The following is an 18368-nucleotide window of genomic DNA, read 5'->3' as shown; positions in this document are numbered from 1 at the left end:
GGCTCTGCTGGAGCGCAAAACAAAGGTTAGCAGCATCGCCGCGCCGGCGCTAGATTTAAGTAGCGCTTCAATTCAAGTAGCGCAACAATTTAGCGCGTTAATCGTCACCTTTTCTCTTGCGCGTGGTGCTTGCGCTCGAGTTTGTAGCATCGTATGACCGCGACTGTGGTACCATTGGTATAACCATGTGTCGAGTGTGATTGGAATTATCCAAGTACACAACCGCGTCTGAGAGAAGCAAGAGTGTGAGGAAAGTAATGGTGGATTTTACCAATGACCTAATGAGAGATTTCACTAATGGGAGAATTTTTAATGATCCAAAAAGGAATTTTTAATGATCCAAAAAGGAGGAGTTTCTAAAAACTCCTTTTGGGATAGTTGAAAATTCACCCATTAGTGAAATCTCTCATTAATCATTGGTGAAATCCACCATAAAAGTGTTAAACTCATTCAGCGCCAACTGAGACACGGAAATTACTAATTGGAAGAATTGGTCCGCGGAACCATTTCGATCAAAACACTTGTGGCACTGAATGTGTCAATGGACTCGTCGGTGATTCGGTGCATTATTGAGAGTGGTGAAAGTATAAACAAGGTGTAAATTTAAAGTAAGTAAACTATCTACTGTTTTGTTGATAAAGTTCAGAGATTTCCAACTAGCGGGCCGAAGCTTTTAAGGTGGCCCCCCTCGGGCTTGATTTTTGCTCTTTTACTATGGGTCGGACTCCGAAAATGGAGCATCTACACCCCATCCCGTGTATGTGGCCCGCGAAGTACCTGCCAATGTAGCATGTGGCCCGCATACAAATGGAAGTTGGAAATCCCTGATATAGTGGAACTAAATGTCTTTGTGGGACAGTTAAAAAGCTATACGCGTGCGTGAGTGGCGAGTTCTAACTTACTGAAAATTTCTCCCTATTGAGGTGCTTTTTACCCAATTAATATTACTAATACACGATTGAAACGCCCGGAGTGGATTTTATCCTAAACAGATAAGCTTCGTTCTCGGAACGGCTGGTTTTCTCCTATTCTGCCTTCCTTCTCCCCTTTCGCTTTCGGGACGATAAGACCTTGGCAGTTACAGTTCCCTCTATCAAACCTCATTCAGCCATCCCTGATATAGTGGAACTAAATATCTTTGTGGGACAGTTAAAAAGCTATACGCGTGCGTGAGTGGTGAGTTCTAACTTACTAAAAAAATTCTTCCTATTGAGGTGCTTTTTACCCAATTGATATTACTAATACACGATTGAAACGCCCGGAGCGGATTTTATCCTAATCCGATAAGCTTCGCTCTCGGAACGGCTGTCTTTCTCATATCCTGCCTTCCGTCTCCCCTTTCGCTTTCGGGACGATAAGACCTTGGCAGTTACAGTTCCCTCTATCAAACCTCTAAAAAACCTCATCCAGCCTGGGTAGGCCAGGAATACAGCATCACGTAAGATTTGATCTTGGAATCTTGGACTAACTACTCAAATTGACTTGAAAAGGAGAACCAAAAGGCAGATATATTTTGCAGAACTTCAAAGAATTACTATAGTTTATTTGTTTAAAGCCGACATGTTTCGGAGGCGCTCCCTCCATCATCAGGGCTACAGGAAACACTAAACTACGAGGTACACTGAACACAGAAGAGACTAGAAGAGACACAGTTGATCCACAGAACCTATATATAATGACTGCTGAAACCCTCCAAGAGATACTCAAATTGACTCCATCCAACCTGGGTAGGCAAGATAAAAAGAAATCTTACCTGTGTTAGGTCGTCCTGCCATAAGGCCATCCACTCGATCCTTCTCTTTCAACACATCCGGATCCTTGGACATGCCTCCGCCATCTACTTGATCAAACGATAGTTCCTCTTCCTGGGAGTAGAACTTCTGTACCAGAAACTTAGCTATCAGACCTGTGAAATAGACCGTTATTGTTAATAGAACTGTTGCATTTGGGTTTAAAAAGAAAAAAAAAAAAAATAATGAAAGGTTGATTCCTACGTAAAAAGTTGTGAAGAATCCACATCTGAAGTCAAAACTCCGAAAAGTGTCTTTAAAAAGGTCGAAAATTCAATTTATATTTGCCATTCTAATAATTATTTACTTAAGCATTATTTTAAGAACTTATTGTCAATGTTTTACTGTACAAATAAAGGTCAACACATCCGGATCCTTGGACATGCCTCCGCCATCTACTTGATCAAACGATAGTTCCTCTTCCTGGGAGTAGAACTTCTGTACCAGGAACTTAGCTATCAGACCTGTGAAATAGACCGTTATTTATTTATTTAATGGACTAACCCTTTTTACAAAAATGACTAAAACTAAACAAACACAAACAACAATCAAATACAGTAGAAAAATAAAAATAAAATGAAATATAAAAGGATTGTTAATAGAACTATTGCATTTGGGTTTAAAAAGAAAAAATAATAATAATAATGAAAGGTTGATTCCTACGTAAAAAGTTGTGAAGAATCCACATCTGAAGTCCAAACTCCGAAAAGTGTCTTTAAAAGGGTCGAAAATTCAATTAATATTTGCCATTCTAAGAATTATTTAAGCATTATTTTAAGAGCTTATTGTCAATATTTTACTGTACAAATTTCTATTATCTTTGAATCTACTACTAATATCTTACTGTACAAATTTCTACTACTACTACTACTATTTCTACTACTATGGAATCCATTACTGCCCTTGGATGCAAACGAAAATGAGATTGCTGCTTTTATGTGAAGAACAAATGGCTGCTCTGATAAAATAAATAAAAAAAAAATATTTATGATGAGGCTGAAGACATGAATGTAAATAATATGTGATCAATTTATTAAGTGTAGAAAGATTTTCTCTGCGTTTCAAAAACAAACGGGTGACAAATATTAGACACTTTAACAGTCAGCGCAAAATATGTCCAGCAAAAATGTTTGCGCACATGTACAATTAGCGCAAAATATGTTCAGCAGTTTGCACATTTTAAAATTTAGCGCGAAATATATCCAGCAAAAGTTTGCGCGCATGTACAATTAATTAGCGCAAAATATGTCCAGCGAAAGTTTGCGCTCAAGTACATTTCAGGTGACAAATACATATATCTTACCGACTTGTTGAATAAAGCATAGTGGTCCTAACGCAGAAGACAAACGTACAAAAGAAAGTAGAGAGAAGTGTTAGAGTGATTAGTTAGGTGATTTCATGCATGTACAATTAGCGCAAAATATGTTCAGCAGTTTGCACATTTTAAAATTTAGCGCGAAATATATCCAGCAAAAGTTTGCGCGCATGTTCAATTAGCGCAAAATATGTTTTAGCGCAAAACATGTCCAGCAAAAGTTTGCGCTCAAATACATTTCAGGTGACAAATACATATATCTTACCGACTTGTTGAATAAAGCATAGTGGTCCTAACGCAGAAGACAAACGTACAGAAGAGAGTAGAGAGAAGTGTTAGAGTGATTAGTTAGGTGATTTCATGTTCAAAGGCTTCTCTAGGTAAAGCATACGATTGTATAGGGTTTTCAAATAATTAAAACATCTTTTGTGAGACCTTTGATCTGTAATGAAATAAAAAAAGGTCAAGTTTTTTTTCCTCTGTCCTCTGAAAAAGGGCCTTTGAAAAAAATAAATAAATAAAATCCATGTTGAACATATTCACCAAATATTCCCAGTGGTAACGTGCTTGCTTGCCAGAAGGTCCGGTTCGATCCCGACCATCGACAAATATTTGCGCTCGTCTTTCGATTGCAAGATATTTCAACGGTATTCACCTGTTCACCCGCCGACTCCCATGAGGCCATGTATGAAAACATCCCGCCTAACATGAGCGACAGTTTCTTTAATTCTTGGACTTTTTTCATAAAAAAAACAGCAAACTTTCACTCAGAGGCCCTTCTTCTGGTTAACAATTGAAAATACATAAGCGGCCGTGGCAGCAAGTGTGGTCGCGCTATAACACCCAAAGAGGAATCTCTTTGATGGAATCAAATAATTTAGGTCCGATAACAAAATACAGCTTGTGTACCATGAATCTGAAGTTCCACAAACACTATGAACAGCACATGTACAGCGATGTTAATGAGAAGATAGGTCAGTTCCCACCCTATGGGATAGCCTGGTAAGTACACAGAGTCATCCTTGGTGGGATACCGGATGTAGGTGTGATTGGCGAACTCTGAAAATCACAGGGGGAATGAATTCAAATTGAAATGGAAGGAATTTTAATTGTGTTAAGCATAAATGCTTGTCACAAATGTCGTTCCCTGCTTAATGCACTACGCTAAATTTTATGACTTGACTTGCACTCGAACCACCAACCTCCAGATCCGAAGTCCACCGCGCTAACCACTACACCACTGAGGTTGGTATTCAAATTGAAATGGTTTAATATTTGTTAACAATAACACAAGTTAGTTATAGATATCGATCCTCCCAAGACTACAGAACCTTCCTGGAGGGAATGTATGAGAGATAGGCAAAGTCTGAAAATCACAGGGGGAATGGATGTGTGAGTGATTGAAAACTTTGGATATTTTTTACTATTACTTTTTTGACCGAAGTTTTAAATTTTATTGCAATTTTTCCCATTGCTAAATAGAGGTATATTGTGAAAATCGGAATAATTCCCCTAAATCTGTGGAAAAACCCACTGAAAATCATAGGGGAACCTTTGAAAATGCTTGTAAGTAGACAATTGAAGACTCGGTATCTTTTTGAAGGTCTCTAACACAACAAATGGTAATAAAAAAGGTTGAATGTTACTGTATAACTACTAAGGTTTTTTTAGTGACGAAAGTTTTATCCTCCGTTCGGCGATAAGCTAACTGACTCCTCATTAACCTCACCCTGAATGGGGTTGGGAAAAGCCACTCAGTCAAAAGGAAAACTCACTATAAGAATACTCACCTTTACAGTACAGCTGAATGGCGATATTATCGGGACACAAGTGACATCTGGATCTGCTCAGAGCTATTCCTAGTACGTAGTACATAGCCATCACCAGAGCAGGTAGCGGGAATATACACACGCCCACAACACTGGCATAGTAGAGCTGTCACTCAGCGAGTATCCAAACAGCGTGGCCGTACCGTCCGTACACACGGTATCTTACCTTCTTCTTGTCACTCAGCGAGTATCCAAACAGCGTGGCCGTACCGTCCGTACACACGGTATCTTACCTTCTTCTTGTCACTCAGCGAGTATCCAAACAGCGTGGCCGTACCGTCCGTACACACGGTATCTTACCTTCTTCTTGTCACTCAGCGAGTATCCAAACAGCGTGGCCGTACCGTCCGTACACACGGTATCTTACCTTCTTCTTGTCACTCAGCGAGTATCCAAACAGCGTGGCCGTACCGTCCGTACACACGGTATCTCCGGTGAGCATGCGGAAGGTTGTTGTCTTCCCGGCCCCGTTCACACCGAGCAGACCGAAGCATTCTCCCGGCGAGACGGCAAAGCTGACGCCGCGAACCGCCTTGAAACTTCCCGGCTTGGGCAGGACCACCAGCTTGCGTTTGATGTAGAAGAAGGTCTTCTTGAGATTCTGCACGATGAAGATGGGCAGGTTGGTCTCTTCTGAAATAGGCAGACGGATCCCATCACCTATAAATATAGCGAGGGGACGGAGGACACACGGATACACTAGGGGGTACATGCTAGGGAGGGGGGGCATGCTTATGAGCTAGGGGAAGTTAGGGGAGGGGTGGTGCAGATTTGACGTCTTTGGCAGTGAGTATATTAAGGAAGTAACATTTTCCCAATAAATTTGACTTCTATTTTCGCCAAGGTATGATTTTTTCAATTAAAATTTTATGCTGATTCCAAAAATTAAATAAAAAATGGGGGTTCCCATATAAGTGACCTATATTTGGCAAAAAATGGACCGCGTATGAATAATTTTTTCCAATGTGGGATGCAAAAACTTACGGGGGAAAAATCAAACCCTACTTAATAGTCTAAAAGACCTGGGGAAAAATAATTCGAAAATAGCTAGAGATCTAGAGAATAGAGAAGTACAGAAATACTCAAGAGAAAGAAGGGAGATTATCTAAGTTGAAAAAAGTGCACAGGTGTTTACCCAATTATCTACAAAAGGCAGAGGATATAATTTTCTACTGAAACTAATCGCCCGAAAGTTCATGCAAAGGAAGGGAATTACGGCTTCAAAAACGAGCAGTAAACTCAGCAGTTTGAAAAATATAACAAGTTTTTCTTAGAAGTCAATATTGACTTGGGAAAAACACCTTTCTATATCTATTATTCTGTCCAATAAATAAACAATTGAATTGAACTCGGTAACATAGTGAAGGTCCATTCTAACTGTTGAGTTGTATTGAATTTTACCCATTAACAAAGAGTGTAGTATTCGTTTCAACACAACACTTTTCCTTGTTACTTACCAAACACAACATTGAGAACGAAGTAGTAGCCAAGACTCTCCGGGCCCTGGACAATGAGAGAGTAGGAATATGTAAACAGGAGCATGGCTGTGGCGAATAACAGGAACACCAGGAACAGTACACCTGAAAATACAAAACAACATATCTTGTACGTTCACCGAACGGTCATATTTTGTAAGAGTCATCTAACGGTCATATTTTGTAAGAGAAAGGCCGCCGCGCTTTCCTTTCACAATTTCCATGGTGGGAAACTGAGAAATGAAACAATTTAAAGTTTTTTTTTTTTTTTTTTACGGGAAAATTCAGTATGTTCTTCAATTGCAATACCAATCTGGTAACGCTTCGTTTTCGTAACCTTCGGGCTTCGCATGTTCTTTCGTCTTTTTGCTTGCTATGCAGAAGATAACGGGTTCGATGCCCACCATCGAAAAAAAATTGTAAAAAAAAACTTTTTTTTTTTTTTTTTTTTTTTTTTTTTTTTTACGGGAAAATTCAGTATGTTCTTCAATTGCAATACCAATCTGTTAACGCTTCGTTTTCGTAACCTTCGGGCTTCGCGTGTTCTTTCGTCTTTTAGCTTGCTATGCAGAAGATAACGGGTTCGATGCCCACCATCGAAAAAAAATTGTAAAAAAAAAAAAAACTCACCCAATTCCACTGGATACGCAATTAAATGCGTCAGGAGCAGATCCATGACAATCACCACCCCCAACCCCAATAGCAGGGTCACCAGAATCATCCCATAGTCAAACGAGAACAATGCCAGCCAGTAGGTCAGCCACGAGGTGCCCGTCATGAGTTGCAGCTGCTTGCAGTTGTTGACGCGTTCCACCACGGGGAAAGAGAAGAACTTGGCAAACCAGATGGGCAGAATGAGGCCTAGCACGAGAGACCACATCGCGGCAGACATGATGCTGGCGACGGAAATCGCCTCGGGCATTCCGTCACAGATCGGCTGAAACGGGGAGCCAGACCAAACGGATTAGAATTAGTGAAAGAAACTTTTTTTTTTAATAATGTTTTATTCTTTGATTCTTAATAAAACTAGCATATTCTTCATCGTCTCTGGAAGTACTTGTGAACCTTTGTAATAATAATAATAATAATTTTACAAATAATACAGATTACCTACTAGGTATCTAACAGTCAAAAGGAAGACAACGAAACATAGTTAAACCTGATAATAAAGAAAGAAAAAAAAAAAAGACAACATGTAGCAACAAAACTACAAATAAAATTGCAGAAGTGGTGACATGGAAGATGGAAGTAAATTGATGATCCTCGTAAAAGCTCGATTACACAACGAGATAGCTAAGCTACGATCTAGAATGAAAACTAAAAAGCGCGTAAAACACTGTGTGTGAGAAAAAAAAAAATATATAAATAAAATCAGTTCTCTGAAAATAGACAGACAAAACAATTAAAGCGACAGGGACACAAGAACAAAACCACAGCCCCAAAATCAGTGAGCATATTGAAGGAAGAAATTAAAAGTGGTGCTAAGATGAAAATATAATATTGCTGCTCTTTAGATAAACATAAAATTGCTGTTCTCAAAATAAATAAAAATTGGTCCTTTCATCTCTCAAGAAAAGCTAAAATTGCTGCTCTTCCATTAAAAGAAAATCGCCTTTCAAATTGTGCCTTTACAAGACGAAATTGCTGCTCTTGGACGAAAAAAATAATGCTGCTCTACTCTAAAAATTAATTAATTAGGTATGCTTCTCTAATTTAGCTGAAAAAAAAGAGCTGCTCTGATGTGAAAGTAAAATTTATCTCTGAATGAAAATAAATTACTGCCCTTGGATGCAAACGAAAATGAGATTGCTGCTTTTATGTGAAGAACAAATGGCTGCTCTGATAAAATAAATAGGGGGAGGGGTTACAGTACAGCTGAAGGGAAGTTAGGAGAGGGGTGGTGCAGATTTGACGTCTTTGGGAGTGAGTATATTAAGGAAGTAACATTTTCGCAATAAATTTTACTTTTATTTTCGCCAAGGTATGAAATATTTTTTTCCAATATGGGATGCATAAACTTACGGGGGAAAAATCAAACCTTATCTAATAGTCTAAAAGACCTGGGGAAAAATAATTCGAAAATAGCTAGAGATCTAGAGAATAGAGAAGTACAGAAATACTTAAAAGAGAAAGAAGGGAGATTATCTAAGTTGAAAAAAGTGCACAGGTATTTACCCAATTTTCTACTGAAACTAATCGCCCGAAAGCTCATGCAAAAGTAGGGAATTACGGCTTCAAAAACGAGCAGTAAACTCAGCAGTATATGTATAATGTTGAAATGAAAGGAAGAAAAGTGCTAAGCAAATATTTCAAATTAAAATTAAAGTAAGACACAAGTGACATCTGGATCTGCTCAGAGCTATTCCTAGTACATAGTACATAGCCATCACTAGAGCAGGTAGCGGGAATATACACACGCCCACAACACTGGCATAGTAGAGAACATACCACAGCCCTGCGTAGCTTTCTTTGAGGAGGAGCAACACTATGATCACAGGCACTGGAATTAGAAACGTAGGTACATAGATTAATATTAACAAGTTAGGTAACTTTAACCACGAAACTTGCTAAAACAAGTAGAAATCAAGAGAAAAAAATGTTAAATTTTCCGACTAGAGGCACTGGAATTAGAAACGTAGGTACATAGATTAATATTAACAAGTTAGGTAACTTTAACCACGAAACTTGCTAAAACAAGTAGAAATGAAGAGAAAAAATGTTAAATTTTCCGACTAAACTTGAACTCGAACGACCAATCTCAAGATCCCAAGTCCACCGTACTGACAACTACTGAGGTTGATTGATGACCGCCACTCACGCTCAGAGTCTCAGACCGTATGTCAGAGCGCGGTCTACCAGACCTGGGTCTGTCAGACAGTCCGAGCGTCAGTGGAGTTAAAAAAAAATCCAGAGACCTAGGTTAGACTGTCTGAGAGAGTCCAGAGAGTTAGGTTTAGAGATGGGGATCGATCTCCGATTTAATCGGAGAGATCGAGTTTTCGATCTTTTTTTTATTTAACAGGGATAAAAAAAATCCAATAAAAAAAAATCCCCCGCCAAAAAAGCGAATTTACCACCGAACACGTTCCCATCTGAAGATAGATGCATTTTTTAATATGAGCATTGTGAGCGCGCGAATATTCAAAACTCGCATTTCGTTTTCGCAAGCTAATTGAATCAATCAGTCAATCAATCGCAATATTTGATTTTGTCTGTTGTGTCTTTTTCATGTTTTTGAGTTTTTCACACAAAAGTCACAAAACACAAGATCACAAGGGTGAAAAATCGAAGATCGATTTTCTTGAGATCGATTCTTTAGGTGAGATCGATCTGATGGATCGATTTTTAGCCTTTCGGTTCGAATCGATTCAAAAGATCGATCTTTTACTCGAGATCGGACATCACTAGTTAGGTTTCGAGTTTTTTTCCGCGACACACTTCCCGGCTGTCTGACGCACCCAGGTCTGTGAGACCGCGGTTTGTCAGAGGTCAGACGACGTGATCGTGATTCGTCAGTGATGTTTAGGAATTTTGGCGCTGCTTTTAGATTTGTCCTCAGGTCCATGGGTGGGTGGTCAAGTTTAAGGGAAGACCTCTGACGATCGTGATTCGTCAGTGATGTTTAGGAATTTTGGCGCTGCTTTTAGATTTGTCCTCAGGTCCATGGGTGGGTGGTCAAGTTTAAGGGGAAGACCTCTCCTTTGTTTGATTGAATACTCTTCGTTGAATGAATGGGCTTTTCATATTAACAATATTTTATTGTGTGAGAAGTTATTTCATTCAGCGTTGAAAAATATAACAAGTTTTTCGTAGAAGTCAATATTGACTTGGAAAAAACACCTTTGTATATCTATTTTTCTGTCCAATACATAAATAATTGAATTGAATTGAACTTGGTAACATAGTGAAGGTCCATTCTAGCTGTTGGGATGTATTGAATTTTACCCATTAACAAAAAGTGAAGTAGTATTCGTTTCAACACAACACTATTGAAAAATATAACAAGTTTTTCTTAGAAGTCAATATTGACTTGGGAAAAACACCTTTCTATATCTATTATTCTGTCCAATAAATAAATAATTGAATTGAATTGAACTTGGTAACATAGTGAAGGTCCATTCTAACTGTTGGGTTGTATTGAATTTTACCCATTAACAAAAAGTGAAGTAGTATTCGTTTCAACACAACACTAACTTTTCCTTGTTACTTACCAAACACAACATTGAGAACGAAGTAGTAGCCAAGACTCTCCGGGCCCTGGACAATGAGAGAGTAGGAATATGTAAACAGGAGCATGGCTGTGGCGAATAACAGGAACACCAGGAACAGTACACCTGAAAATACAAAACAACATAATATATCATAATATATCTTTCTGGTGTTCTCGTGTTGACCCAGCACCTAAATGGGAAGTATTGTGTCTCTTCTCGCTCATCTGATGAGAGACATACTACGGGATGGGCATGCTACGACACAGACCACAAGCGTCTAATGTAGCAGTTGTTTCATCGCTACGAAATAAATACGGCAGTGAAACACTCATCTTTTAAAAATCCCAGCGTCCAGAACCTTTGCATGAACAGTCGAATACCCTGCACCTTCTGGTGAAGCAGAGGTTCCTTGTTCGATTCCCCGTTGGGCACTTGTTCCAAAGTGCTTCGTTTGGACTTGGCATCCACGCTTTCGATCTTCTCTTTGGACGCCAAATCGCCCACTCTGCGCAGAGAAAACCAAGGTAAGAATATTTTCCTTTCCCAATTCCCCTTCTTCAGAAGCTCGTTTTAGCTAAACTTTCCAAATATTTTAACTTCTTTAACCCCTTTATTCCTCCTCCCTCTTCTTTATTTTAACCCCTTCAACTCACTTGAGAAACACCTCCTCAATGGTGGTGCAGGCAATCCCTATCGAGGAGATGCCCAGGGCAGATTTTTTCTCCTCCAGAGTGGCAAACAGGGCCGGGAATGGGCTAGTATCCTGTGTGGGCAGCGTGTACGTGATCTGAGAACTCTGCGTGTTATGTAGACTAGCGTCGGGGACGTGAGATTGAATCAGATCCGTGATAGCCGACACTTGAATGTCATCTGACGTGAGGAACGTGAGCTGATAGCCAGCACCTGAGAGGAAACAGAAGGTTGTTTCAAATCAATTTTGAAGAGAGAACAGTACCTATTGTTCTATGCACACAAAAAGTTAGCAAAGACGAGATTAGAAAGAAAGAAAAATGCAATGAGCTTACCGTTGGCTTCGAAGTTTCCCAGCAGTTTGAACCCACATATCATGGCGTAGCCGGGAAAATATGTGGCCAGGAGTCGAATCGAGTCCCTCGTGTTACTAGTCACATGGATTGGGACTATGATCAGTAGGATACACCAGAGTACCATGCCCACTATGAGAGATGGAGTCGCTGCAATGAGACACACAAGCAAATGTTATTGGGCCTTAGGGAATGAAAGTGGATATTTCTAAATTTAATTTTCGGGTCTGAATATCAATCACTAGTGGGACCTATTTGAAGCACAAATCGCCGATCAAAATTAATTTCTCATTTTTGGTACGAAGAACATGGAAAAGTTGAAAATCGAATAGGTGATAACTCCGGCCCTCGTTGTCAAATCGAGCTCAAACATGTACCAAAAAACTTAATAATTGTTAATGCCGTATAATAGTGTGTGTCACAATCCGGGGATTCCTATTTAAGATTTTAATGACCCTGGCTCCGCGCCAAAATTTGGAGATTACTTCAAAAAATGGTATTTCAAGAGATCGTTTTATCTACACCAAATTTCAGCTCCTCATCTTAGGGCGTTAAAAAATGGGTTCCAGGACTTTTCAAACACTCTGTACATGGAAAAGTAGATAATGGAGCTAAAATGTCTCTGGAGGAATACAATTCCATACCTAGACTGGAATCGAACCCATGTTCTCCTGTTTACCAGGCGATTACGCAAAGTACGAAATGCATCAAAGCACGAAAATTACCTGATCTATTGTTCTATACACACAAAAAGTTAGCAAAGACGATTAGAAAGAAAGAAAAATACAACGAGCTTACCGTTGGCTTCGAAGTTTCCCAGCAGTTTGAACCCACATATCATGGCGTAGCCCGGAAAATATGTGGCCAGGAGTCGAATCGAGTCCCTCGTGTTACTAGTCACATGGATTGGGACTATGATCAGTAGGATACACCACAGTACCATGCCCACTATGAGAGACGGAGTAGCTGCAATGAGACACACAAGAAATGAAGACCTCACGGGAAAACAGATGGGAGTCCACCTTTTCTCATTTCGAGAAAATCGCGTTTTAAACTTTGAAACGCTATTACTAAATGCTAACACTTGGGATTTTATTTTTATTTATTTATGTATTTTTTTATTTTTTTTCGCTAATCGGTGGAAAATATTGTTGAGCATATATCCTATGGTGAATTGAAACATAAGCACTTTTAGGGAAAGTTTAAAAATTAAAATTGTACCTATTCAAAGGTCAAACAAAAAACATCAATAAAGATGAGAGTCCAGGGGTGAAACTGGACGTTCATCTTTTTTGCTGTTAAACCTATCAAATTACTTACCTAATTGTTTTGTTAGTTCACAATTTTCACAAATTATTAAACAATAAATCACTAATAATATTAGCACACGTATTAATTAACAAACCGCCCGTAGAACTGACTTTCGGCACGCACTAATTTATAACTGAACCAGAACCGACAAGCTAAAACAACAGAGAAAGCTGAAATCACGTGGAAACTGGGATCTTGGACTCTTATCTTTCTTGCTGTGACTCTGCGACATACATCTTTCTTTCCGTGTGTATGATATTTTCAATTCGTTCTAGCTCTGTACCCTCATCGTTTTTCGCATTTCTGACTTCAAAAATCGATAGTTTTGGGGGGGAAGTACTTCAATTGAGAAACCTGGATAAGCGTAGAAAAATTTGCCGGTTCCTTAGATTCCTAATTAGACAGGTTCGACTGTATTAATTTATTTTATTTTTTAATAGGAGCTTAACCGCTGCGCTGTTTAATTAAACAAGGTGATGGATACCTAATTGAATCTCGGGTAAATAGCTTAGAATGCATAGATATTATTAACTTTAGGAGACAATATGACATGAGGTCATGAGAGAGAGAGAGAGAGAGAGAGAGAAGGAGTATAAAGACGAAGGGGGAGGGGAAAAGAGAAAGAGAGAGAACTGAGAGAACGGACATTATGACATCATGAGAAAGAGAAAAGAGGAAGAGAGAGAGAGAGAGAGAGAGAGAGTTGGTTGACATTTCACTGTCTTTGATAATGAAACATTCAGTATGCCAGCATACTGAATGCTGATGTTCATGTTAATGCTGATGTCATGTCTCATGTCATGTCAGAGCAGAATTGCTGACTTTGACACTTTACAATGTAAAGTCTTTCATAATCATTATCATTATCCTACCTTCAACTATTCACCATTTTCGGCTCCACATAACTTTGTTTGTTCCTCCTCCTCTTCAGCTCAACTTCAGTGATCTACATGCGGGAATCGAACCCGCGGCCTAGCGCTTACAAGGCAGACGCACTACCAACTAAGCTAACTAGGCTGGCTTCCCGGTTCCTTGGATTCCTAATTAAACAGGTTCGACTGTATTAATTTATTTTATTTTTTGATAGGAGCTTAACCGCTGCGCTGTTTAATTAAACAAAGTGATGGATATGGATACCAAATTGAATCTCAGTAAATAGCATAGAATGCATAGATAATATTAACTTTAGGAGACAATATGACATGAGGTCATGAGAGAGAGAGAGAGAGAGAGAGAAGGAGTATAAAGACGAAGGGGGAGGGGAAAAGAGAAAGAGAGAGAACTGAGAGAACGGACATTATGACACCATGAGAGAGAAAGAAAGAGAAGAGAGGAAGAGAGAGAGAGAGTTGGTTGTTGGTTGACATTTCACTGTCTTTGATAATGAAACATGCAGTATGCCACTATGCCAGCATGCTGAATGCTGATGTTAATACTAATGCTGATGTCATGTCTCATGTCATGTCAGAGCAGAATTGCTGACTTTGACACTTTACAATGTAAAGTCTTTCATAATCATTATCATTATATCCTACCTTCAACTATTCACCATTTTCGGCTCCACATAGCTTTGTTTGTTCCTCTCCTCTTCAGCTCAACTTCAGTGATCTACAGGCTGATGTCATGTCTCATGTCATGTCAGAGCAGAATTGCTGACTTTGACACTTTACAATGTAAAGTCTTTCATAATCATTATCATTATATCCTACCTTCAACTATTCACCATTTTCGGCTCCACATAGCTTTGTTTGTTCCTCTCCTCTTCAGCTCAACTTCAGTGATCTACATATCGGGAACTGTTAGGTACATTCAACGTGCTAACACCGCATTGGCTGACTTTGACACTTTACAATGTAAAGTCTTTCATAATCATTATCATTATCCTACCTTCAACTATTCACCATTTTCGGCTCCACATAGCTTTGTTTGCTCCTCCTCCTCTTCAGCTCAGCTTCAGTGATCTACATATCGGGAACTGTTAGGTACATTCAACAAACAAACAAACAAACAAAGAATAAACAAACCAAATGAAAAATCACCGAGTTAAAACTTGAACCTCACTTCGTTCATTCAATATCCTTATTCAAAAAACGTCCCTCAACTTCAGTGATCTATGGGGAACTGGTAGGTAGGTACATTCAACGTACCAACGCCGCATTGGGTTAACACAGATCCAGGATTATCACGGACCAAACAAACAAACAAACAAACAAACAAACAAACCAAATGAAAATTGGAACTCGCTTCGTTCGTCCAATATCCTTCAGTAGTGAAACCAGAACATTAGCCATTCCGGACATAAAATTGTCATTACGGTGTGGTGGAAGAGCATTTTCATTTTCAGTCAAAATTGAAAACCAATTCAAAAAACGTTCCTCAACTTCAGTGATCTATGGGGAACTGGTAGGTAGGTACATTCAACGTACCAACGCCGCATTGGGTTAACACGGATCCAGGATTATCACGGACCAAACAAACAAACCAAATGAAAAATCACCGAGTTAAAACTTGAACCTCACTTCGTTCATTCAATATCTTTATTCAAAAAACGTTCCTCAACTTCAGTGATCTATGGGGAACTGGTAGGTAGGTACATTCAACGTATCAACGCCGCATTGGGTTAACACAGATCCAGGATTATCACGGACCAAACAAACAAAACCAAATGAAAATTGGAACTCGCTTCGTTCATCCAATATCCTTCTGTAGTGAAACCAGAACATTAGCCCGGACATAAAATTGTCATTACGGTGTGGTGGAAGAGCATTTTCATTTTCAGTCAAAATTGAAAACCAAGAGAGAGAGAGAGAGAGAGAGAGAGAGGGAGAGAGAGAGATGAAGGTTTTGACCCAGATACTATCAGCAAAATATCTAAAAGATTAGAGGATGCAAGAAAAGAAGAGGAAAAAATGGTGAAAATGATACCTAATATTTTCACAGCACATAAAGTACGATAACCTGCTTTTTACCTAGATATTATATTATTAGGTAGTAGGTACCTATTCGTTTAGTACCTAGCTATAACGTACCTACATAATATTACCTGCGTATATGTACTTACCTACCTAATGCTTTGAGATATGTACCTAAATCAAGCTCAAAATATTACAATGGAATTATATATCTATATATACATATATATTCTTATTACCTATTTTGTTCACCTATATACGTAGGGTATTTATGTAGCTTTGTAGAGTAGATAGATATGTAACTGTGTAGGTATAGGTAGGTACAGAAGAAGGAGGAGGACAAGGAGAAGAAGAAGAAAAAAAAGAAGAGGAAAGAAAGAAATAGGAGGAGGATGAGAAAAAAAAAAAATAGATAAGGTAGTGTTTTTCAGTATCACAAATAAGACGGTAACTAACTTATACCCAGAGCTTGATATTATTACAGTTGCCTCTTCAGACCCTTTTGACTCCTTGTATTTATTAAGTTAAATGACAGAGTGCGCGGTCCAGTCCGCCAGTAAAATGAATGTGTAAATTTAACATTTCTTCTGGGCTTTCAAGATAGCAACGAGTGTCCATGATAAAGTAAGTCTAATTAATAGGTGTGTTATGTTAAACATTGGTATCCAATGTATGTACTTATGTAGATTCCTAGAAGCTTAACCCAACCTTTAGGGCTGTTTGCCCCCTACACCTAAGGCTCGGAGTGGACTTTTTGTGTATGATCCAAAAATAACTGTAAAAGGTCGAAAATTCAATTTTTATTTTCCGTTCTAATGAAAGAGTTCAAATATGTGTGACGTCAGACTTCAGGCAAGTGCCTCGCTAGGTAGCGGCAGTATGCAAGCGCGCTTGCGGAGGAGCAGAAAGAAATGCGCAGAAACGTATGCGCACAAACACATTAATGTGTTGTCTGCGAGGGAGCTTTGCTCGGGACATTTGATGTGACGTCGGGAGCGTATGCCGTGACGTCAAAGTTCACGCTTTACCGGTATTTTTTAAATCGATTTATCTCGGGATCTAGAAGTCGTAGAAGAAAAAGAAAAATTCCGTTGGTCCTCATTTTTCCTGCTCTATGACTTTGAAACATCACCCAAGTAAGCGCAACTGATCTATTCCCCCTTTTCCTTCATATATATTTATAACCTTTTTTTCCTCCTCACTTTTTTTCCTATATTCTGTGATGCCTTCTATCAGTTCTCTGATTACGCCTCTCTTTCTTTTTCCCTCCTACCTCGTTCTCTCTCTATCCCTACTTTTCGCTCTCCTCTCCCGTTTCTTTCTCCTCCTTCCTTTCTCATTCTCTTCCAATCGAATGATGGAAGGGGAAAGGATCATCATTCAGGATTGAATACAGCAGGATAGTCGTGATAATATTAATATGGTACGCAGCAATTTCTCTCTCGCCTTCAGCTAAAAACCTTTTTTCGGTAGTGGTATGAGGGTATCTGTATATTAGAGACGAGGAAAAAGGGGGAGACTGAGAAAATATGATAATGAAAGGAGAAAGAGGGGAAATTAGATGATGTTGGGAGCTGGGGGAGGGATGCTTATCCTCCAATACTCCATTTAATATTTGTTTTATAGTATGTGCATTGTGCACAATAGATATCTATAGGACTATTATATAGCCTATAGCCATAAGATGTCTTGAGAATAGCGCTATGCTATTGTCCTGAAGACATACGTAGTGCTAGTGAACTTAGGAAGTCCTGTTTGATGACTATATGTATAACTAACAGAACTGAACTTCCGTTTGTAGCATCAGTGTCATCAAACCAACACTCGATAGTCGAGAGTCGAGACTGCTAAACTTCCCTCCTTGTGAAATCCAATGGTTCTATTTCTTCAAATAACTCAAGGTAAAGTTACAACCATACCTTGTCATTTTACCATGGTATTTGCAAAATTATCCTTTTTTGCATTTCATACTTTCAACCCCCATAATACAGAGCTTTTTGCTTTTCTTCGCCACTTTGTCATCTGCCATTGCGTGTGTTTCATCATTTCGTGATGTGTCTTCCAACATGCTCATTGTTCAAGCTCATTTCTCGGTAATATATCCTCCGAGGGAGCCAAGGGAACACCCCCTCCGTTACCTTTCTTCTACCGCTGTTGCTGTAATTGCAATCTTAACAATTGCTCCCAAAAACGGAACGGAGGGAAGGGGCGGTAGATTTTCTTCATCCTCTCTCGGAATCTTTATTTCATTTCCTTCCATTCTCTCCTGCATGCTCCTTCTCGTGATAAAATGTAATTTTATATTTGTGTGTGTCTTCAGGGATTTTTACCTTCCCATTCCCCTCTCCTCCTCTTACCTTGCCGGATCTTCATTTGTTATTTTTTTCGGAAAAGGGCACGATCTGTACTACACTGAGTATTATTTCAGGCTCTGGTAATTTATTTTTGTAAAAAAAAAAAAAAAAAAAAAAAAAAAAAAATC

At 39.0% G+C, this 18368-nt stretch overlaps 1 protein-coding gene across 1 annotated transcript in view; it reads right to left on the bottom strand.

Annotated features, from left to right (window-relative positions):
- Positions 1-18368, bottom strand: part of LOC103506037 — a 66155-nt gene that overhangs the window by 8453 nt on the left and 39334 nt on the right. The window contains exons 30-33 of the mRNA XM_026821199.1: positions 7040-7346; positions 6392-6514; positions 6070-6077; positions 5302-5673 (exon numbers count right to left, since the gene is read on the bottom strand). Coding sequence (XP_026677000.1) covers positions 5302-5673; positions 6070-6077; positions 6392-6514; positions 7040-7346 — 810 coding nt within the window. The remainder of the gene's footprint in view (positions 1-5301; positions 5674-6069; positions 6078-6391; positions 6515-7039; positions 7347-18368) is intronic.

This window comes from Diaphorina citri, unplaced genomic scaffold (genome assembly GCF_000475195.1).
Source record: "Diaphorina citri unplaced genomic scaffold, Diaci psyllid genome assembly version 1.1 scaffold210, whole genome shotgun sequence".
NCBI classification, from domain to species: Eukaryota; Metazoa; Arthropoda; class Insecta; order Hemiptera; family Psyllidae; genus Diaphorina; species Diaphorina citri.
The sequence above is the reverse complement of the archived record's forward strand: the minus strand, read 5'-3'. Positions and strand labels throughout refer to the sequence as shown.